This window comes from Zalophus californianus, chromosome 3, assembly GCF_009762305.2.
Source record: "Zalophus californianus isolate mZalCal1 chromosome 3, mZalCal1.pri.v2, whole genome shotgun sequence".
Lineage (NCBI taxonomy): Eukaryota > Metazoa > Chordata > Mammalia > Carnivora > Otariidae > Zalophus > Zalophus californianus.
Genome location: NC_045597.1, coordinates 10,160,978 through 10,185,160, shown reverse-complemented (window position 1 = coordinate 10,185,160; position 24,183 = coordinate 10,160,978). Strand labels below are relative to the sequence as shown.

Here is a 24,183-nt window from a genome sequence, read left to right as displayed (position 1 = left end):
TTGATGCTGGGGACATAGCAACGAACACGACAGATCACATCCCTCCTCTGATGGAGTTTACATCCCATTGGGACTGGAGAGCAGCAAACAAACTGAATAAGTAAATGGTGTAGAGAATGTCGAGCATGGGCTTCTTACCTAAAAGGTAGGCTCACAGGTAAAAAGAGATGAGAGGCACGTCCTAGGCAAAGAGAATAGAAGTGTGTGATCTGTGCCGGGGACTAGAATCAGTTTAGTTATCACCAGAATGCACGAGTGACAAAAGGTAAAGCTGGTGAGAAACAGAACTAGAGGTCTTTTTACCTTGCTGCAGAACCAGACTCTATTCCAAAGGTAATGGGGAACTAATGATGGTTTTAGGCAGCGAAGTGCTACACTCACGGGTTTCCAGTCTGGTTGTCTGGGTGCCATTTACCGAAACAGGGAATGGAAAAGGAAGTTGGCAAATTCATTTCTAGGTATTGAGCCTAAAGGACCAATGGCAATCCAAAGTTGTTTTTTTTTTTTTTTTTTCAGCCCGTTGAATATGTGAGTCTGAAGGGTCAGGGCTGAACATGAGAAGTTAAGAGCCCGAGAGTAGGTAATTAAGACTATACCAGGGTTCAGGAAATGTCATTTAAGAATTCCATTTTAAGACTGTGAGATAAAACATGATTTCATACAATTTTAAATGGGAAAATGAAGGAGATAATCAGGCTATATAAAAAATATGTTTGTGACTTGCTGATATACTGTTTTTGGTTTTGGTTTTTGTTATTGTTTGGGTTTTTGTTTGTTTGTTTTACATAGGGTATGTTCTTCGTTGATAAACCTGTGATCTTGATTTTGGAGTGGGGTTGAAACATTCAGAATAGCTACATGATAGTGACCACTCAGGGTCGCGTGTGCTGTTCTGTCTCACGGTGAGGGAGAGGGGTCATGCAGTGAAGACGGGCAATGAACTTCAGTTAACACTTCAATCCTTTTATTATAAGCTCACAATTCCTACTGCGTGTCATTTGGACTCAGAGTTACCACTCTAGGTTGGGCAGGTAAAGGTCCACAGGAGGCCTCCTTAGAAGCTGAAATTCTCCACTTCATCTCTTCCCTCTCTTCTTCCTTCTGCCCCTCGTTTCCTCTTTCTCACATTTTCCATTCCTCCCTATCCTAGGAGATTTCAGGGCAAGTGAAGCTGTTGGGTCGTTATGGCTGTGGTAGGTCAGGTTTATCGTGGGAGGAGTTTAGAGAAGAGTGCTTAACCCTCTACTTGTGGTCTCCGCACTGGGGGGGGCGGACCCGTGGCAGTGGGAAGAAGGGATGGAGCAAGAGGCTGTGGTTCAGACAACAAGACAAGACCCCGCTCTTTTAGCCCATTTCACACCCCTCGTTCCATTTTATGTTCACCCTCACTCAGAGGGGGAGACGTTATTATCTGCATTTTAACAGGAGAGGAAGCACAGGTTCAGAAAAATTAAGTAACTTGAGAGAGTTCACACAGCCATTAAGTGTCACCTGGAAACACATACAGAACCTAAGTACTCATGTAATTTGATCTCCAAGTGATGCAAACAAACTTCTTCAATTTTACTTTATTTTGGTAAGGAAGAACTGTCCTCTGGATGCTCACAATTCTTATAAAACAAAGCTTCTCTGAATGTCGTTATGATCTGGGGCAGGCCACCCATCTCTGGGATTTCTTCATTCTCAGGAAATCTGTCGAATTCTAGACGTTCTGTTAAGTGATTTATTAGTCTTCACAATTTTCTTAATTGTCTGTCGGAGTTGCACCACGGGAAGGACGCCACGCAGCTGACTGTTGAGGATGTTAGTGTCTCTGTGTTAGGAGATGGAAGTAACCCAACTATGTCAATGTTCTCTAGTGATTTATGCAAGCCTGGGATATAAGAAGGCGCAGATGAAGTGCAGCTTTATATTTCGCTCCCATTCTTGCCATCCTCAGGGTGTTTTTCTTATTTGAGTCCCAGGGAAATCTCCCGGTGAGTTGGTTGAAGTTGCTCTTTTAATTGACATTCTCATTGTTTTCATTCATTCCCACTGAGTCCACTCATCTATTCAGTAATGCGCTAAAATATAAATATTTGTGCCTATTACATTGTGGATACAGATGACACAAGTATTTTAAAACCTGCTCCCTGCTCCCAAATAAATCAGTTTTATTTGTTTCTTCTTTCATTCCTATTTGTTGTTCATCGTCCACTTAGTGTGTGTGTGTGTGTGTGTGTGTGTGTGTGTGCGCACGCGCGCCAACTCATCCATACACATATATAATTCAAGTGCACACTCAGATACACGTACATATACAACACCTCAGACCATTACTGTTAACAAAATTTGAGTGTAACTACAATGACCAGGGCATGACCAACCATCCCGAACTGTACCAGGGGCTCTGTTTGTTACCGCTGTTCTATGAGCTGCTCTACTGAGTTTACTTCCTGGTCCTGAAATAACTTTTATTACTGATGGCTATTTATACTCTGGTCTATTTCCCCAAAACCCGTAACTGCTAAAATATGCCACAGTGTGACCTTAAACTTTATTTTTCAACTTGGCCTGCCTATCAAGATGGTGAAAATAGAAAGTTAGTCCTGGCTTAGCATTCCACTAATTTGGAAAATGTAATCATTTGATAGGACCATATTGTGTGTGGGAATTTATCATGGTGGATTACCAAAGCATTATGGAAAGAAACCGAAGGACATGATTAAGTACATTCAGTTTGCATTGTCTTGAAAGAAAAATCAAATAAATATATCAAATGGGTTTGTTTTTTTTAAATAACAAGTACTAGTTAGATCTAATTTATTCCCCCAAACTTTTCCTATTAATGGTCCTCATCTTACTTCATAAGAAGCTAATTGTAAAAGTCAGATTCCAGTTCAAGAGAAGTTTTGATCATTTTAAAAGAAAGAATATCTTCTAGAGCAGAAGAATGTTTGTCTGGAATGGAGCAACTACATTCGTCCTGGATTGATATTTCTGAGATGACTTTGCTCCAAAGAGCACAATGATTACAAAGAAAAAATAAGTTTTGGTATCATCACCCTCTCCTGTAATGGCCTGAGAGCCTTTAAAGCTCCACATGCCCAGCATGGCCATGGCCATGGTGCTACTGGGTGTCTAGCCATGTTGCCAACTGCCTGCCCACGTGGTATAGATTGGGCTGCGATCCCATTATGTGGGCACCATGTTGTTCTTCCATTGCTCTGTGTGTGTGTGTGTGTGTGTGTGTGTGTGTGTGTGTGTGTTTGTGTTTAATGCAGGTCATAGGTCTTCTGAAAGCTATTCTCTAATGTGCATTCTTCACATGTTTCCTATCAGGGATAAACAACAACATTCTGTATTTGTTGATCCTCTGCCTACAGAGTTTGAAGGCATACTTGTTAGAAGCAATGAAATTAACACCTGGAGGCCATATCTATCTATCTATCTATCTATCTATCTATCTATCTATCTATCTATCTAACTGACAAACTAGCATGGAAGTATGAAATTTCAGTGTGGTAAAATTCACTTCTTCTAATTCTGTCATTTTAAAGATAAAATGAGATGAGGGCCAGAAAGGTGGACTAGTGACGTATTTAGACTAAGGACACAGATCTCCTAATTTCTTCTCTTATGCATCTTTCACTATTTGTTTGGAAAAGACTTGCTATAGTATATTACGGCAGTTGAAAGGATTTTCATGCTAAACAGATCTTATCATTTCTAAACTCTTTTTTATATATCAACACCAAGCATTTTCATCTTCTTCATTTTATCCCTATAAAATGATCCCTTTTCTTTCTCTTTGGCATAACTTTTATACTGAAATTGAGAAACTAGTAACTCCAGGAGAGAAATTGCAATTTCATTTTATGACTTCCCGTCTTCCCTGAAAGGCTCAATACCAGCTTCACAATCTGATATCAATACCATGCATTTTAAGTGATTTCCTAACTCCACTGATGAAATATCATAAAGGATTTTATGGAAAAGGTACAGTTTCATTTAAAGTGAGATCTGTAATGTTCTGAAATATACTTGAACACGTGATTTAGAGTTATTGAAAGATGGAGGCTATAATCTTCATTACCATGGAAGTAAAAGTAAAATTTAAAGTTAAAAGTAAAAGTTATGTTTATATTTTAACCTAATCCTATTAGACTAGAATTATTTAAACTTTTTTTATTACTTTCACATTTGCTTCTCTGTGATCCTCACTGGGACATTTGATTTAGGTATTTCTACTTTCCCAAAACAATAAAACCCTTAAGAAACAGTCTATATCCCTGCTATCACCATTTAAAGTGGTTGCCATGCATTCACTGACTCTCAGGAATTTCATTCATTATAGATGGTTGACTTAGGTCATTCATATTTTAATAACCCTTCTTTCCTCAGCCCAAACTTGTTCAATGGATGTTGACTTCAGAGGGCAGAGTGTAGAGGAGACTCCTAAGCGGGTGATTTGAGAGGATCGGTGGCCATCCTGACCTAAATAATATTCTCCCACTGTGACACTTTCCTATTTAGAGGCAAAATCTTTCATTCTGCAGCCAGTCACAGCAGTGACACGGTCTCATCAATTTATTCCAGTGCCTAAGCAATGGACTACAGTGGGGTTATCGAGGGGACTTTGATCGGGTGAAGGCTGAGGCTGAGGCAGAAGGCACAGGAGGTTAGGGCTCATCACACATGTGGTAAAAGTGAGGGACACATTGTATGTGTTCTTCCCAGCCATGCTTGGAGCTGGCAATGCCTAGAGGTGACGCACAAATTTATAGGACTGATTCTTGAGAATGTTCATGATGCTGCACTAAACACACAGGAAATAGAGGTGTAGGACCGCATAGGCTGCTTTTCCCCCTAGTGACTGTATCAGAACACAGAAATAGTGAAGAGATAGAAAAAAGGCATGACTTTAGGGAGGAAAGCATAGAGATTAAAAACCGAGTGAGGAAACCAGTACGACAGAAAACAGAGAGTGAATCTGGAGCATAATGGCGAGAGACTTTCTGAGATTTCTTCTAGCTCTAGAGCAGCTACATTTTCCCCCCCAAAATGTATCAAGGCATCCACAATTCCTCTGACTTCTTTTGTTATTAGTGGGACCAGATCTTAACTCTAAAAATCTTCTTCATAACTTCTGACAGTCTTCATGAATTCGTTTCACTCCACCATGAGTTTTGTTTGAAATGTTGGCATGGGAATGAACCTGAGATAGGAACTAATGGCTGAGCTGAAGCCTATATTACAACCACAGAAGTTGAGAACGTTCTGCCTTCAGTCACTGCTCTCCCTGTGCACAGGCTCCTGCTTCATTCCATGCCTGGGGACCAGGACTGCACGCTGGGTGTGTGTGGCGGTGTCCTGGGTAGTCAGGGACTGCTTGGCATCCTTGCCTACTGAATATTTTCTTCTAATGTTCAGAGCTGTTTGCAACGTTTAAAAGTAAAGCTTCCCCCCCCTTCAGTATAACTGTTTTTCACTGTTCTTGTTAAAGTATCAACTAGTCTCTCACCAATGGCAGCATGTTCTGTGCTTTGTCCGGTATCCTTGTAGATCTAACTGTCCTAGGAATGAGACCTCTTGTCTCCAAGAATTTCAAAGCCATTGGCTTCTATAAACAGCCAAATTTATTGTACTTGAAATGTTGAAATCTGTTTTAGAGTTGTTATATATCTATGTCTTTGCAGTGTAGCTCTGTTTGGAAATCTTGCTCTAAATTACATGAGGATGGAGAAGGAGGGTAGGAACTTCTGGGAAGTTAGCAAAAAGCCACAAAGCCAAACAACCTCTGACATATAATTGCCAATAAGTTAAACTAGTATAATAAAAACTCTTATATTTAAAGGTTTCAATGATCACATTGACATGTCATACATATTTATTAGCAAACACAGTTTTCTTTTCCTTTAAAATGATGAGCTCGAAGCAGAGTATTAATGGTGACAGGAATTTGTTGTTTAGACTCTGTTGCATAGTAAGGGATCAATAAATGTATGTTGAATTGAACATAGCGTTAAATATAAAATTTGGATTCACTGATCCCTAATATCTCACTCTACTTTGACCTATAATTTTATGATCTATTTCATGAAGAACCAGGTTAATAGATGGTGAAAAGCTTCCCGATATGTGGATTGTCCAGTTCCTCCGAGTCAAAAGATAGATATCTGCCCCCAAACCTCAGGGACACTTGATAAAATAGGGCTAGTCTGTACTGAAGAACAGTTTCCATATTGTATGAATTATGTTACTATCAGATGCCAAAGACAAAACAAAAAATGGAGATTTTCATCCATTAGCATCATACTCAGTTTACTTCAAGAAAATATAATTCCACTTCCTTTAAAATTTTTTCAGGCATTTTTGGGGCACCTGTGTGGCTCAGTTGGTTGAGCATTCAATTCTTGATCTCAGCTCAGGTCTTGATTTCAGGATCAAGAATGCGGGCCCCACATTGGGATCCACGTTTGGTGTGGAGCCTACTTAAAATAAAAAAATGTCATGCATTTTTGCAGCAATTATAGAAATCCACGGTGTCCTGCATCTGTAATAATGACTATCTGAATGTTGATTAGGAATTAAGAAAAGCTCAGCTTTCTTGCTTTTCTTTCTATTCCTGCTTGTTTATGTATGTGGACTCGAATAAAAATAACAATTACTCACTTTTATGTCGCATTTTAAAATATATTATGGACTTCCTGATAAATGTGATAGATAATATATTATTATCTTATTCAAAAATGAAGAAACTAAACCTCGGAGATGTTGACGTATCTACTTTATAGATAGCGGGACCAGGATTTGAACCCGTTTATTTGATTGATGGACATAGGCCATTTTTTTGCTAAACCATATCACTACTCATCACAATTCGTTATAGGCTCTGTGACCATGTGTAAAGAAGTTTAATATCTTTCCTGACCTCTTTTGTGTATACTACATTGATCCTCAGGGAATGTGAACTCCACAGAGGTTATTGGTTTTAGGCTAAGAGTCCCTAGGCTAAGTATGTAGTATATAGAAAAAAAGGTAATGAAAAGTGTGGGGATCTCTACAAGGTAAGACCTGTTTCAACAGCAAATTGTTTTCAGTTTCCTATGGCTCTCCTCCACATGAATTAATCACCAGATCCATCAAATACTCCATTTAGGTCCCAGCAGACCAATATAATCACGTGCACCTGGATTTTGATGGATTCACGTTTATAGCCCTACGAACCCATTTATCTTATCAGGAGTTGCTTTTCTTTACCCCTCATGATCAATCAATGTAAATCAGATATTTAAGAACTTGAGATAAATGTGCCTTCACTTTAGTGTTTAATATGGTGTTAAGATCCTGGCTCATTTGTAATATGCACTATTGAAATGAAAACTAATTCTGACCTCATTGTCTATTTTTTCATATTTTTTTTACACTCTCATTGTGAAGGTCATGGGCAGTGTAATTGTGGAAGATGTGACTGCAAAGTAGGCTGGTATGGGAAAAAGTGTGAGCACCCACGTTCCTGCCCACTGTCAGCAGAGGAGAGCATCAGGAAGTGCCAAGGAAGCTCCGATCTGCCTTGCTCTGGAAGGGGTAAGTGAGGGCTCTCAGGCTGCGTCCCCACCTCCTAATCTTATGAGTGAGTCAAATGCATTCAGTTCACATATATCTTATTTAACAGATAGCTGAGATGCCTCAGTAAGGAAAGATTAGTCTTTTTAGAACTAACAGTACATCCAGTTTCCATTACTGGTAGTACATGGAGAAATATAATCTCTCTCTATCTCCCTCTCTGTCCTGCGTATGCACGCACACACTCTCTCTCTCTCTCTCTCTCACTCTTACTCATACCATCAGTTTAGCTTTGAGGTCTGTTCAATTTCAGTTTAGTTCAGGTCAGTTCAATGCTACATTAAAAAAAAAACAGTTTTGCACAGCAAAGGAAACAAACAAAAGAAAAAGGCAACCTACTGAAGGGGAGAAGATATTTGCAAATGATAGATCCATAAGGGGTTAGTATCCAAAATATATAAAGAACTTACACCTCTCAACACCAAAAAAAAAGCCAAAAATAAAAAACAGAACAAAACAAAAACCCACAAATAGTTTGATTAAAAAATGGGCAGAGTATCTGAATAGACATTTTTCCAAAGAAAATATACAAATGGCCAACAGATATATGAAAAGATGCTCAATCATCAGAGAAATGCAAATCAAAACCACAATGAGGTATCACCTTACATGTAGCAGAATGGCTAGAATAAAAAGACAAGAAATGACAAGTGTAGGCAAGGATGTGGAGAAAAGGAACCTGTGTGTACTGTGGATGGGAATGCAAATTGGTACAGCCACTGTGGAAAACAGAAATTTAATTAAAAATCTAAAAAATTAAAAATGTAATTATATGATCCAGTAATTCCATTACTGGGTATTTATACAAAGAATATGAAAATGTTAATTCGAAAAGAGGTATCCATGCCTGTGTTTATTACAGCATTATTTACAATAGCCAAGATATGAAAGCAACCTAAGCATTCATCAATAGATGAATGGACAGAGAAGATGTGGTGTATATACAAAATAGAATATTACTCAGCCATAAAAAAGAATGAAATTTTGCCATTTGCAACATGGATGCATCTAAAGGGTATAATGCTAAATGAAATAAATCAGACAGAGAAAGACAGATACCGTATGATTTCACTTATATGTGGAGTTCAAGAAAGAAAACAAATGAATGAAGAAAAAAAAGAGACAAACAAGAAAACAGACTCTTACAGAGAACAAACTAGTGGTTGCTGGGGGGGGGAGGGGGCGGTGAAGATGGTGAGTGAAATAGATAAATGGGATCAGCAGTATACTTTTTTAAGAAAAAGTTTGGATATTTGCTCAAAACTTTCTGAATGAGACCATTTAATTGTCCACTGACATTTCTGAAACTCATTAATGTTGCATTGAGATTGTTGCCTTTTGAAAAAGCATCCTATAAACAGACAGCTCTGAATAAGCTTATGTTGTTTTAGAAGGCACATAGCCTTGGGTGTGCTCTTGGTTCCAGATCAAGTACAAATTGGAGGAGAAAGAAGAATTCATCTAAAGGAAAGCTGGTTCCATTATTTTTGATTTATCAAAATAAGAAAGGCATTTTCATCTCTCACATGGAAATGGCAAAGTTAATATGAAATATGCCTTTGGAGGAACTGGTAATTGAAATGATTACCAATTTTGCTCATGAAAGAGGAAAAAGAGAAAGACTTCCTTTTACCTGAATGTTAGATCAGAAATTTATGTTGCAGTTTTCTCTTTGAAAAATAAATTTTTTATTGAGATATAATTCAAATACCATAAAATTCACTCTTTTAAAGTATACAACTTAGTGGGTTTTAGTATATTTATAAAATTATGCAACCTTCACCACTATCTCATCCCAGAGCATTTTCATCACCACTAAAAGAAATCCTGTGCGCCTTACCAGTCACTCCCCATTCTCTTCTCCCATCAACCCCTAGAAACCACTGATTTGCTTCCTGTCACCATGGATTTGCCTAATCTGGATATTTCATATGAATGGAATAATAAAATATGTGATCTTTTTGTTTCTGGCTTTTTTTCACTTAGCATACTGTTGTCAAGATTTATTCATGTACTTCACTCTTTTTGATGGCTGGATAATATTCATTTGTGTGGCTATACCACATATATTTATCCATTCATCTATTAGTAGACATTTGGGTTATTTATGCTTTTTGACCATCATGAATAATGTTCTATGAACATTCATGTATAAATTTTTGTGTGGGTATGTGTTTTAATTTCCCTTGGGTATATACATATACATGGAGTTGCTGGGTCTCATGGTAACTCTGTTTAACTTTTTGAGGTACACCTAAACTGTCTTTAAAATGGGGGCACTGTTTTAATTCCCACCAGCAGTGCATGAGTGTTCCTGTTATTTGTTACCGTTTGTCTTTTTGACTATTTAGAGTTTTCTTTACATAGAAAACAAAGTCCCCAAGATTATTTGTATCATAGGTTATTTTCCCATATTCTGCTATATATCCCTACTGATTATAAGTAGAAGGTTAGGATATGGGTAGAAGGAAATTTTCATTTCATAAATTTTATTTCTGACTTGATCGCTTTTCAGCAGCAGCCCCACATGGAAACTACTATTCTACCTGCATTAATAAATATCATCATTAGAGAGCTTGAGTAAGCCTGTCACGCTTTTAAAGGAACAAGGATTAAAAATCAGTGTCCTTCGGACTACTGTTATTCATTCATTCATTGTTTAAAAAATAACAAATTTATGATGGAAAAATAAGAAAAGCCTATAAAGTATCTCTCAAACGTAGAAAATCACTCTCTATATATTACCAGTTGTTTTTTATTTATCCCTCGATTTTTTAATATGGTTTTAGGGTAAGAAAATTATGGTGGATTTTAATTATTGTGGATACCAGTCTTTGATAACTCTGAGAAACACATATTTGTCTCTTACCTTTCTAGAGATTCACTAATGTATTAGTTACCATTTTTAAGCAATAGCACATATTTAAAGTTTATTTTGTTAAAAAGGCATTGAATATTATGTATGGAATTAGAAGACTTTATTATTTTTATAATTCATGTAAGCTTTTTAAAGTACTTTAGAGATAAATAATAAGCTTCTTCAGTTTCCTCGCAGGAAAATGGAGGTATTGATGAGTGGAGTGATTTCCCAGGGAATCATAACAAAATATGAGAATTCTGAGAATGAAGACCAGGGATTTATGAGAGCCGGTCCAGTGCTCGGACCAGTGGTCAGAGACCCTTCCTTTCTCACAGAGTTATCTTTGCAAACTCATTGGCTTTGGATGTTTCAAAGCAAATGGCCAATATGAAAACTTATAAAGGATTAGTTTTGCCATTTATGAATGACAGCTGCAGCTGTGCTTACATGAGTGAGGAAAGCAATTACAAGGCCCATCGGTTCTCAAGCTGGAGATCTGCAGCCCCTCGCTAGCTGGGGCCAAGAAAAAAAATTCCCCTGGTAGAATGTACTGAAGTTCTTCAGCGTAGTCCACCTCAGGGGCCAGGTGAAGGCATTTGTGCACCGGAAATTAAATTAGATTACTTGCTTCTGCTGGTGATGACTAAGTGTGATCATTATGTCTTGAAAGCAGGGGAATAATTTAGATAATCTCTTAAATTCGCTATTAATCCTGTGGCTCCTTGATTTCTATTCGTTATGGCCTACAAATATCTTTTTATTGAATGAGATTACTCTCCTCTGCTTGATTTGAACACAGAATTATTCATCCTAATTTCTGCCTCCCGGGCACTGGAGCCAAGGGACAACTTTCTCTCGTCTCATACCGACGTTCTGCTCAAAAACTTGAAATGGCTCATGATAGGGTACACATTAGTTTTAAGTTCTTTTTGACTTAAGAATACATTTTTAAAATTTTTATTGAGGTTCTCCTTCTGAGTGTGTGTCTGGCTTTGGCCAAAAAATGTGAGCAAAATTGATGTGGGTCACTTGGGAGCAGAGGCTTAAGAGGCGGTGAGAGACTTGCCGTCTCTCTTGTCCCCCAGTGGGGATTTGCAGTGTTTGAGATGGTGACTGATCCATTAGCCTGGATATCTGAATAAGGATGATTGGAGAAACCTCTGCTGACCCACCAAGGACCTGTAACATGAGGGAGAAATAAACTTTTGTTGTTTGAAGCAGCTGACATAAGGTGGTTTGTTACCGCAGCAGAACTCCTGACTCAGACTGTTCCACGAAAAACATGTAGGGAATGCAGTTAAAGCAAACAAACAAGCAAACACAAAAAACCACACTTAACCCCAAAGAGAGGGGCACCTTGGTGACTCAGTTGGTTAAGCGTCTGCCTTTGGCTCAGGTCGTGATGCCAGAGTCCTAGGATCAAGCGTCTTGTGGGGCTCCCTGCTCAGTGGGGAGCCTGCTTCTCCCTCTCCTCCTGCTGCTCTTTTGCTCTCTCTCTCTTCAAATAAATAAATAAAAATAAATAAAATCTTAAAAAAACAGAGAAGGAAAAAAAAAGTTGAGGTTTATAACCATATGCATATCTTGGCAGTATCAATAAACATGTATATATTTTAGAAATGAAGTATTTATGCTATTTGATAAATAGCATTTATGTGCACTTGTCCAACAGGTAAAATGCTAAGAACATTGAATGTATTATCTTATACATATTATGTATGCCCCAAATACAATGAGGTAGGAAGTATAATTATTCTTCTTTTTACAGAAAAAGAAATTGGAAATTTGAATAGTTTGTCATCTGGCATACTAAGTGCCAGGGGTACAAGTTTTTATACAAACTTCTATTACAGGCCACCCAACTCCAGAGCTGTTGTTTTAGATAATTTACTCAGTCTTTTAACATGCCAATTTGTTGAGCAATATGCAATGACTATATTTCCTTGTTAAAAACATTAAAAAAATTAAAAAAAACCATTTTTATGCAGAATTGTTGATATTGCTGCATAGTATTCCATAGTATAATTGTGGCAAACAAATTTAATCAGCCCTCCTCTGTTAGACATCTAAATCGTCTCTTAATTTATTCAAGTTCTAAATACTATCATTTACATTCTTGCAGTAGAAAATTTGCACAAATCTTTCTTAGATGTACCTCTAAATGCCTACCAATATATTAAAGCTTTTCAATAAAAAAATTGCCCAAGCAAATCATATTCTCTGGAAAAAATGTACCAATATACTCTCCTACCAGGAGCATAACAGGGGTTCCCTTTGCCCACCAATAGTGACAATTTCAATACTCAGCTTTTCTTGATACATTTTGCTCTTAGTGTTATGAGCTTACCATTTATAAAACTCCTTTCATTGGCTTCTATAATCATCAAACAAATGATTTATCTGTAGGCAGTATTATTCCGAGGTTTGTGTTTGCTGTATTTGCCTTCTTTCATCATCATTTGTCCTTGTGTCTAAGTCATCTTTTGGTTTGGTCTGCAGTCTCACATGCTTTTGTTACCTGTCCTCTGTGCCCTTTGGTTTTCTTTTATCAGAATTGTTCTAAGAGGTATTGAGTGTGTTTTAGTCCTTAGGCACACATAAGCATGTACTCCCACAAGGGAAGGTGGGAAGTGGAGGAAGAATGATAAATTGAGACTAATTATTTAATATTGTAGCTTTTAGAAAATAGAAACTGTCCTCATTTTTATCAATTAGTACGTTTTAATTAATGAATTAAGCAAGTTGGTTCAGTTCCCTTAGCTAGGAACATACTTTCAAAGAATAATAGCATGCCAGATTCCCACCATCTGGAGATTTTTCAGTTACAGCCATAATTTCTCTCTTCTACTGACAAAGCACATCTTTAAATTTTCTTGTTTTATTTGTCAAAGAAGTTTCCCATGATTCATGTATTTTTTTAAACTATGTGATTTTTATTCTGATTTGTTGACAACTGAATCATTATTTTTCTTATTCATGTACACAGAGATGTTATTATTTCAAACAGAGAAAAAGTATTTAAAAAATGGAAGTCCTCCAGTGAATTTGAAAAACTTTGGGAGGGGAAGATCTTTCTATATTTTTACTAACATTTTTTTACGGCTTTATTGAAGTATAATTGATAAACCAAAAAGCTGCACATATTTAATATATACAATTTGATGAGTTTGTGTACATCCATGATGCCATCACCATAGTCAAGGTCATGAACATATCCATGCCTCCAAACATGTCCTTATGTCCCTTTGCGTGTGTGTGTGTATGTGTATGTGTGTATGTTGTGTGTGTGTGTGTGTGTTAGGGATACTTAACATGAGAGGTGTTTAAAATAGTCAAACTTATAGAAGCAGAAAACAGAGTGGTGGTTGCCAGGGGATGCGAATGGGGAAATGGGGACTTGTTCAATGGGTATAAAGCCACAGCTATATAAGATGAATAAGTTCTAGAGATCTGCTGTCCTACCTAGTGCCTAGAGCAAACAATATAGGATTGTAGATTTAAAAATTCAAGAGAGTAGATCTCCAAACATTTAAATTAAGCACCACACCACACCACACCTGTTGTGATTTTGATTATAATTTTAAAATTCTCAGTGGCCTAATTAAATATCTCATTGTAAGTTAGCTGCAGTGGAAAATGCACAGGGTTTTCAAGTGACAAGGGAGCCCCGTGTGTTCTTCCCGCAATATTTCAAGGCAGCAAGTAGGATTCAGATTTACTCAATTCTAAGTATGTCTTAGATCTACTACATCCACCAGTGCTCGAAGACTCTGGAATAGTCATGCACTAAGTTATGGCATTTTAAACATAGTTGCTAAGGACTGCAGCCAAAGAAGATGAAGAAATGACCCTGTGAGATAAACGTCTTACTCCTCCTTATCTGGAAGGAATGGTGCTGCTTTTAGTGATGCACCACATGGGGAGAATATCAATGAATTGGTAAATCATGCTTTTGTCATATTAAAGAATTAAAAAATCAGTCTGTGGATCCTCAGGCGGTCTTCCATGGATTTCTGAGCACACTTTGAACTCATAGTGCTCTCTGCCATGGCTTCTATTTGTTCTGTTGTCATGGAATGACCCACAATAGTAGAAGGTCCCTTGGAAGAGAAAAGCCTGTTTATTATTTGCTTTCTTTGTACTCTGAAAAACTTACTAGAATGTCTTAAATTGTATATGCATCCTATATTTCACAAAAACTCAGGAATGTAGATGTTATTTATTATGACTTTTTAAAAGATAGGGTGGAGACAAAAAGTTTGGGATCCAGAGAGAACTCAATATGGTGCCTCCAACATCCTTTCTCTATGTCCTCATGAGGTGCTGGGACCTCTGAGTGTTGCGTCATTTTCTGTCCTCAAGAAGGCCAAAGGTGCAGGTGCCCAGAACTGGTGGCTTACTGGAAGATCCTGATTAAATCCAATGTTAAATCTCTCACTCATATGAGGAAGCAGCACTTGCTAACTAAAGGCATAATTTGCATAGATTGAAGGGAATGGCTAAAAAGATTTGAAAAGAGCCAAATTCAGTAGAAACGGCAGCCTCATACAGGATGATTATTCAGGGACTCCTTTGTCCAGTGGGTAAATAATTAGTTAGCCCTGTTCCTTGTTTCCCCTTCTTTGTTTTACCTTGCCTTTCTTCTTGCCATTTTTAGATTCAATAGAACCTAGAGGAGAGGAAGAAATTCAGAAGGTGAAATTAATAATTTTGTATGTTTTTTAAAAAGATGGTAGAAGATATTTCAGTGGAAAGTAACAGATTTAGTAGTTTTTTCAGTTGCCTGAGGTTTTTCTAGTCTGTGGTCCAGAAAACTGTATCACTTCCAAGACAGAGTGAATATTTTTTTTTTATGTTGCAGTCAACGATCTTGCTTAAATGTTTTAGCTCTGGCAACAGAACATTTTGTGTCAAAGATAGGAATCGATCCAAATAATAGACAATTTTTATTACATTTTGCATAATTTTTATATGGTAAATTGAAAACCAGTGAAATCCTTTGGCTAAGAAAACTTCCTAGTAAGATCTGCAACAAATATTGTCAAAATCTATTTGAAATGAAAATAGAAAATTGGACCTGAATTCAATCCCAGTTTCTTTAAGTGAGCTTAAAATGAAATGTGTGACAACTATGACAGTTTTGTTACTACAATTATATATTTATTTCTATTAAAACACTAAACACATAGTGAGGGAGGTAGTGTGGTGCTCTAGCAGTTATTTACTTGATTTTATTCGATATAAAAATGCAAACCAGATACTTTTAGTGGGGAACAATCTGGTCTGGCTATCAGCCATAATCTTCATGGAACCATATACTCTGCAGATTTCTGTTTTAATAGAAAACCAACGAGGCAAAATGTCATCATTTTGTCTAAGCTTTAAGGTTGTAGAGCTAATCAGAACCCTATGATTCCCCTCTTGGACACATAAGATGTTATTAAAAATTGATAGGGCTGGCCATTGTGCTATATTCGCATAATGGGTGTATTCAATATATGATCATATGATAGCACATAGCCAATTAATGCATCATATTTTCCTTAGTGGTGTTGCTTATAACATTTAATCAACCTGATATTTACTGCCCACCCTACCATGTATCTCTGTGCTAAGCCAGCAGAAGGAAACAAGGATCGGGAGACTGCATTCTGTTTTTGCAGTTTTATTAGAACTCAGCCAAGCTCATTTGTATGCGTATAGCTGCTTTCTTGCTATAAAGGGCAGAGTTAAATAGTTGCTGTGGAGAGTGTATGGCACACAGAGCCCCAAATATTCAGTTTAGCCCTTTATAGAAAAAGTTGACTGCTCCCTGTGCTAAGGATTTGTGGTAGCTGTGACCAGTGTGCTGGGAAGGGGACTGAGTGTCTTGAGAGTGAGAAGAGGAAGATACTGTTTTCTGAAGAAATTTGGGTGCAAATAGGGCTTCATGAAGTGAGTGAAGCTGGAATTGAGTCTGCGGGGCAGAGTAGCATGAGACAGAAAGTAATTTTGAAAAACATGTGTTCTAGGTAGAGGGAACCACATGAAAAGAAACAGTTAACGAGAGGATAACTTTTGTAGGGAGCAAGAAACACATTCACTTTTGATGATAGATGAAGAACAAAAATGTAGTGGGAGACAGCCGTGGGGGCACATGTCATCTCTCCCACCCCCCACTGCTTCTCCCCACGTTGTGATGGGTTTGAGACAGAAAACGCAACTTCTTTGCAGAGCTCTTGTCCTCACAATTGTCTTATGAGGTTAATTGTTAGTAAGAAGGACACACATTGTAAGCATGATTGTAAATATGCTAAAATGGTGTCGTAGAAATGCCGGTTAACCTGGTTTAGGGCCCACTCCACTGTGTCATCGCTCAAGTGCCGAGCTTAATGGAGAGTTACCAAGATCCAAATCTTTCCATGAACAAGATAAATATGTTAGCATCTTTCATGTGCCTTTCTCTCTCCTTGCTGCACCTCACATCATGTTTACTTATTGACTGACAGAATAGGAAAAGACAAGCACAAATCTAAAGCGGCTTTTTTATGAAAAGTCATTCATATTAGCAAAGTAGTCGAATGACAAGAGTGTAGCAATCAGGTTAGTATCTTAAGGGTCACATTATCTGTACCGCTTATGTCTACACATACCCATGTGTTTTATTTTGATTTTTTTTGCTAAATTTTTATTTAAATTCCAGTTTGTTAACATACAGTGTAGTATGATCCTGGAGTCCTGGGATCGAGTCCCACATCGGGCTCCCTGCTCAGCAGGGAGTCTGCTTCTCCCTCTGACCCTCTTCCCTCTTGTGCTCTCTCTCATTCTCTCTCTCTCAAATAAATAAATAAAATCTTTTAAAAAAAAAACATACAGTGTAGTATTAGTTTCAGGTGTACAATTTAGTAATTCAACACTTCCATACAACACCCAGTGCTCGTCACAACAAGTGCAGTCCTTAATCTCCATCACCTACTTAACCCAGCCCTCTACCCACCTCCCTTCAGGCAACCAACCATCAGTGTGTTCTCTATAGTAAGAGTCTGTTTCTTGGTTTGCCTCTCTCTGTTCCTTTCTTCCCACCCCCCTCCCCGTGCTCCTTTGTTTTGTTTCTTAAATTCCACATATGAGTGAAATCATTTGTCATTTGTCTTTCTCTGACTGGCTTATTTCACTTAGCATCATACTCTCTAGGTCTATCCCCATCATTGCAAATGGCAAAATTTCATTCTTTTTTTATGGCTGAGTAATATTCCATTATACACACCCACACACATATACACCACATCTTCTTTATCAATTCATCACATACCCATGTGGTTTAAATGGCAAAGGGGCATCATACCATGAAGTAAGATAGTGGATTTTTGGTATGGACATGAGTGACTCCAACTTAGTCTGGACTGCCACCAGCTAGGTATCTGAGCCAGCAAGTCATAGGCTAAAGTGGCAACAAGACCCTAATGGTGACTGTGAACTTAACTTCTTTAGGCTACTTTCCCTCTCCTTTGCTTCTCTCTGCAGTAAGGGAACTTGACTGTGTTCTGACTCATTTGGACCCTTAAATTTTCTGTTCACTCTCATGGGCTCCATGCCTTTGATTTCCAACTCAATTTCACAACAGACTCTCTATCTGGTTTTGCATAGCTAACTAGAGAGAGCTGACTATTCCTCAGGAGAATCAGGTGACTAGCCAAGCTGTTCTTCTAGACTCTGCTTTTTACCAAGTGACTGTTTTGAGTATGGAATAATGTGTTCTTCAGTTATGGCATCCTTTCGTTTGGAAAATAACAGTTAAGATGGATGAGGTGTTGGTCCTCCATAAATATTTATTTCTCATGTGATGCCTTTTATTTGGATAAAGTAGGAAAGTCAAGATTCTTTGGCTTCTTATTTAAGTTTCTAAATAATTCTGGCCTCTTTGCTGCTCAAAATATCCAGGCCATGTGGATGCTTGTAAATAGTACCAAATGGTCTGGCATGGTACAGTTGTGAGCCATTTAAGGTTTGAATGGTCTCAAGGATGAAGCGGCAAATATTTGAGGTCATTTGTGAAGTCCTTTACAAGGACATTAAATTCTTTGCTAGGATTTCTTTCTCTGGATTTCTTCCTGAGGCCCCATATTGCCCAATAGTTAACCGAAGGAGCTTAAAAGAAATAGAAAAAAATGAAAGCAGATATAGAGTATAAGGTGACTGGAAAGGCTCTTATACTTCTTCATTTGATTAATTTGCTAGACTTCTGGGTATGATTAATGTTACTATTCAATTATAGTCACGTTGGTGAGACAGACTCGCACAACTTTATGCTCTTAGGTGTAGTTTATTATAATTATGAAAGAGTCAGTAGCAAAACCCAAGTGGCATAATTCATATTTGAGTCTAGATGCGCTCTTCTGGATGATCGTACTACATAAAGAGAAAAGTCCAGAGGGATTATTGGGAAATGAGATCTTTTGTGTTAGGTTGTGTTAGGAGGCCTGAAGGTCTTGTGGTTGCACAAGGGTGGGGCAGGGCTGCTACAAACTGACATTATTCAGCCCTATTCCCAAATGTTGCTGTGGACAGGCATCAATTTCTTACTTGGGTGGAGGGGCTCCTACTCACTGTCGGTACTGTGTTCCCTCTCTGTACCTCATGCAGTTGGCCACTTCCGTGGTGAGGGCATGTGCCTCTGTGGGGTCAACAATTACAGATAGGGTCGTATGGCCCATGAACCCTCACAGGGCAGATGCGCTCAAGCCATTTGTCGTTGTGTGATCCTGGAACATTTTTGTATCTTTGTGGACCCTCAGTTATGTTATCTGTAACCATAGTATTATTGTTGTGAGGGACAAGTAAGACGGTACATATGAGATTATTTGTTAACTTTGAAACTAATATGCAATTATAAGGCATTACAAGGGTTTAACTAGATGACATAGCAGCTGAACTCAAGGACACAGAATTTATTTATTTTATTTTTAAAAAATATTTATTTATTTTAGAAGGAGAGGGAGACAGTGCATGCACGCGAGTAGGGGAGGGGCAGAGGGAGAGGGACAAGCAGACTCCCGGCTAAGCACAGAGCCTGATGCAGGACTCAGTCCCACGACCCATGAGATCATGACCTGAGCTGAAACCAAGAGCCAGATGCTCAACCGACTGAGCGTCCCAGGTGCCCCAAGGGCACAGAATTTCATAGACAAAACAAGATCAATATTCACTCATTCATTCATTCATTAAGTCATACATTCAACCTGTATTTATTGGGAATCCTACTATGTGCCTAGAACCAGTCTAGGTGCTGAGGAAAGAAAAATAAATAAGACAATTAATGTCAGGGCTCTCATAGAGTTTCTTGTGAGTTTGTTTGGAGACATTAAATAAGAAAACAAATAATTTCAGTTAGTGCTAGAAGAAGGAAGTCAAGATAATACGAAGAGTGTGGAGGTTGGGGGTTCCTCCAGATAAAGTGGTCAGGGACCTTCTCTGAGGAGGTTCTCTTTGGCCAGATCTGAGTACTGAAAGGGGCCAAATGAGAACTGAGGAAAGATAGCCAGAAAACAGAAAAACAGTGGTTTATACAAAATTTCAGACTCAGATGATGAAAGTTTCCTGGAAGAGATCCACGTCAGGTGGGCTCTGTCCTTAAAGAATCCACAGAGGAGACTGAGAGCTTGTTGAAGAAGAATTCTAAAAAATACCAATCTGAGCTCCTACCTAATTTAATTTGTTCGTGATGTGGCCTGGGCATCAGAGAGTTTAAAAGCTCCCTGATGATTCTACTCTGCAGTCACATTAAGAATCGCTGCTCTGCAGAGTGTATAATGGACAAAATCCTGTAGCGAAGGATGGACATTTTTGCTCTTGCCCTACTTCCCACAGAGCAAACAGGGCTTCGGGAAGTGCTGAGAGTTGCCGAAAAATTACTGTCCTATGGGGTCTTTCCCTGATGCTCTGTTGAATAGGTGGGAAAGCAATGAGGCAGAGGCGGTGTGTGGGGGGGGTGCTCTTGGAGAAGGGGGAAGAATAGTTTCCACAACAGGAAATCGCCTCAGGAGGCACAGAAATATGAAAGAATATGGTATGTTTGTTCAAGGACTTGCTCTAGCCCAGTTTTTGTATATCCGAGGTGGGGGCGAGAATCTGTATTTTTAAATAGATTTCCAGTGTAATTATGAAGCATTTGGGTATGAATGCTGGGGGTATATCTCTTTCACAAAAATGTCCTTCCATGGTCCTCAGTTGCACAGAGCTCTTAGACCTGCTTTCCAACTTCACAGATTGTTTTCTGAGAACTAATCTGTGGTGTTTCCTTGACATGAACAGTTTGTATTGTGATGAGAGATTCTTGGAATTCTATATCAAGGGATTTTTAACCTGGAGTTCATGCAACTCTGAAGGTTTATGGTTGAGTATCAGGGCAATAAGAACCTCTTAAAATAGCACAAATGTGTTGTGTGAACCTTCTTATACTTTTATGAAGAGGGGGTCATAGCTTCTTTTACCAGATTCTAAACGGGCTGCATCATATCAGCCAAAGGTGACAGTGATTTAGAAATCACTGCATAAGGCCAAAACAAACACTTTTAGAGAGCTATCACAGCAGATTTTTACAGAACATATTTTGAACTACTTGTGCCTAACTATATACTTACAGTATAATAATTAAATCAGTAAATTATACTACTAGGGATCAAATATAGAAATACTTTGTGATATCTAGTTATATGTGTAACTTATGATTTGACTTGTTTTTTTTTTTTTTAATGTGTTCATAAGATATAAGTTTGGAGTAAAAAGTGGACCAAGCCCCAAACCATTTTATTCTAAGTCATGAGAATTTGTCACTGAAGTTTCTTATTAGGGTAATAAGGAAACACAGGCAGAAGTTCAAACAGAGAAGAAAATAATCCCATTCCTATTTTTCTGTCAGAACAGAATGACATTTCTTCTATAATGCTTTAGGTTTTACTCTCTACCCATGAGAGGTGTCCATTCTGGTTAATAAATGTTTTAGGTATCGGATGCTTATAAGAGTACAACCTGGCATTCTAGAAATAACAGGAGTATGTGAATAAGAACAGAAGGAAATTTAATTTATATGCTAATCAAGTTTCATTAGGAATTGTTTTAAGGAGACCCATCTCATTATGTAAAAATAAAGACTTTTATTAACAAATATAAAAATTTAATAAAGAAATATAATTGATGTTTTGCAATTCCTGCATGGCTCCAAACTAAGATTTAGTGAATCTATAAACTTATTTCCAGTCAATATTCAGCCTAATTATTATTGTTCTAACTTTGGCTAGTTCATGTCCTTATGAATCTTAGAAATGTGTAGGATAGAGCTAAGTTATCAAAGAAAATCCCAATCCAGTGGGACAGAGCATATAACCCAAGGAAACAGTGGAGTGGATGGATGAACAGGTCGTAAAGCAGTAATAACTGTTGGTTGTTGATATTGAATGATCCGTGGCCTACTTTCTGGGCTAATAACTGTTCATCATATGTCCATTTATTTATTCAATGCAGTTAATTACATTGGCAATATAAAATGACAAGGAGGATCTCCCTAATATTTACCTTAATAACACAATTTGGATAGCTGTTATATTGCTTCTGATGTTGCTTTTAGCTTCTGGTTGAATCCAAAGACTTTATTTTTATGTTATATATTGGTTATACTAGGGAAAAGATGTTGAGTGAGAATATTTGCTATTTGTTCAATGTAAGCAATAAATATGGAAAGTGTTCAAGAAACCATAGCTGATGCTCATTATAGATGAGAGATTGTCAGGAACACAAGGGTGTAGCATTACTGCACCCAGATCACACTTAAGAGCAAGCACCAGTTTTAGATATCCAAAGAGTTGTTTGGTTTTTACATCCTGAAAGAAGTCTAGATTTCTTGATTATGTTTTTAATCCCTTTGTCATTAATTATAGCGCTGAAGATATAACAAAATTACACAGCATCGATTTTAATTAAGAGTCTCCTGGGTGCAAATGGCACAATCCCAATTCAACCATAAACAAACAAATGAATTATGTACTCACATAACCAAGAAGGACAGAGGTAAGCTGACCTTTAGGATGGATGGAAAAGGGACTTAGACAACCTCACATCAACCTCTCTTTCTCTCTTTCTGGCTCCTCACTCACCAGCACACGTAATTCTGCTTCTGTCAGACGTCTGGTTTTAATCTTGCTACTGCAGGTAGAGTTTTCTCAGTGTAGGAGGGGTTTTAACATCACCTAAGGTTATATTTTTACTGTGCCCTGACGGAGGAAGATGTGAGATTTTTTCACTGCCAATTCAAGGGAAGGGGAAGAAATCTCAGGAAAAAACTCTGATTGGCTTAGGCTGGAACTATGACCAATTTTAAACCAATACCCATGTCCAAACAGAGGGATGATGGAGTATTAAACTTGGCCCACCTTGGAGGCAACTCTGGGGTGGTAGGGTGTAAGATTTTAAGACTTCAGAGAGCCCTTCTGAGCAGACAAAACAATTTTTGCTGGCTATAACTGCATTTTAGGTTGGTATTGGCCTTGAGAATCTTTGATTACATGTAAAGCCTTCGTCGTGTGGCACGGATGATATATAGCGTATTTTCAGATTCATAACCAAAGGACAGCACCGTATTACAAGGCAATTCATTAATGGTTGTGGTGGACAGAAGAATGACCCACAGAGACATTCATGTCTTGGTCCCTGGAACCCGTGAATATGTTTGGTTACATGGCAGAAGGGGAAAGGTGCACACAGAAATAAGATTGCTAATCAGGAGATTATAATGGATTATTTGGGTAGACCCAGTATAATCACAAGGGTCCTTAAAAGTGGAAAAGCAGACAGAAAAGGTTTCAGAATCAGAGTGATTCAACCTGAGAAGGACCTAACCTTCTATTACTGACTTTGAGGATGGGGGAATGGGGTCAAGAGCCAGGGACTTGGTCAGCCTCTGGAAATGAAAAGGCAAGGGAGTATTTGCCCCTAGAGCCTTCAGAAGGAATGCAGTTCTGCTGACACCTTTATTTCAGCCTAGTGAAATCCATTTAGACTTCCGAACTCCAGAACTATCAGGTAATAACTTTGTGTCGTTTTGAGCCGCAAAGTTTGTGGTAATTTGTTATAACAACAATAGGAAATAATGCAGTAATCTATGGAAATATTCTTTGCTATAGTTAATAGGATGTACATCAGAATCTTTTTCTGAGTGAATTATGTATTCCTGTGAATTGTTTTTGACTTTTTTTGCAGAGAATCCAAGAAGGAATAATGTTAAAAAGATTATTCCTTTTACCGGTAGTACTTCATCTGTCAGCATAAACCTAAAAAGATTAGCTAAGGTATGATTTCCTTGTTGACTTTCCTCTTGCATTATTTTAAAATCATGGAAATTAGTTTTAAACACAACTTTATATCATACTTTCTGCACTTATATGGGATCTTACAATTTATTCCTTGTGGTAATATAGTGTGGATACATTGTTTTAATTGCTATGTACTGTGTTAAGGTATTTTGAGCAAGCATAATGTGCATTTTTATTCCGTTATTTAATCCATTATTCTTCTTAAATGGCACATGAACACAATGACAAGATTTTAAAATTATGGTCTGAATTTTTTTTTCTGTTTCTACATTATAATTCTACATTATAATTCTGGATGTACATCATTATCTAGAGTAAATAAGTAGATCCCAAGTTATTCAGGGCCTACATTTTGGGAGTCTTTCATAATAA

At 37.8% G+C, this 24,183-nt stretch overlaps 1 protein-coding gene across 2 annotated transcripts in view; it reads left to right on the top strand.

Annotated features, from left to right (window-relative positions):
* Positions 1–24,183, top strand: part of ITGBL1 (integrin subunit beta like 1) — a 207,071-nt gene that overhangs the window by 105,350 nt on the left and 77,538 nt on the right. For both annotated transcript variants that reach the window (XM_027590090.2, XM_027590089.2), the window contains one exon: positions 7,423–7,569. In XM_027590090.2, coding sequence (XP_027445891.1) covers positions 7,423–7,569 — 147 coding nt within the window. The remainder of the gene's footprint in view (positions 1–7,422; positions 7,570–24,183) is intronic.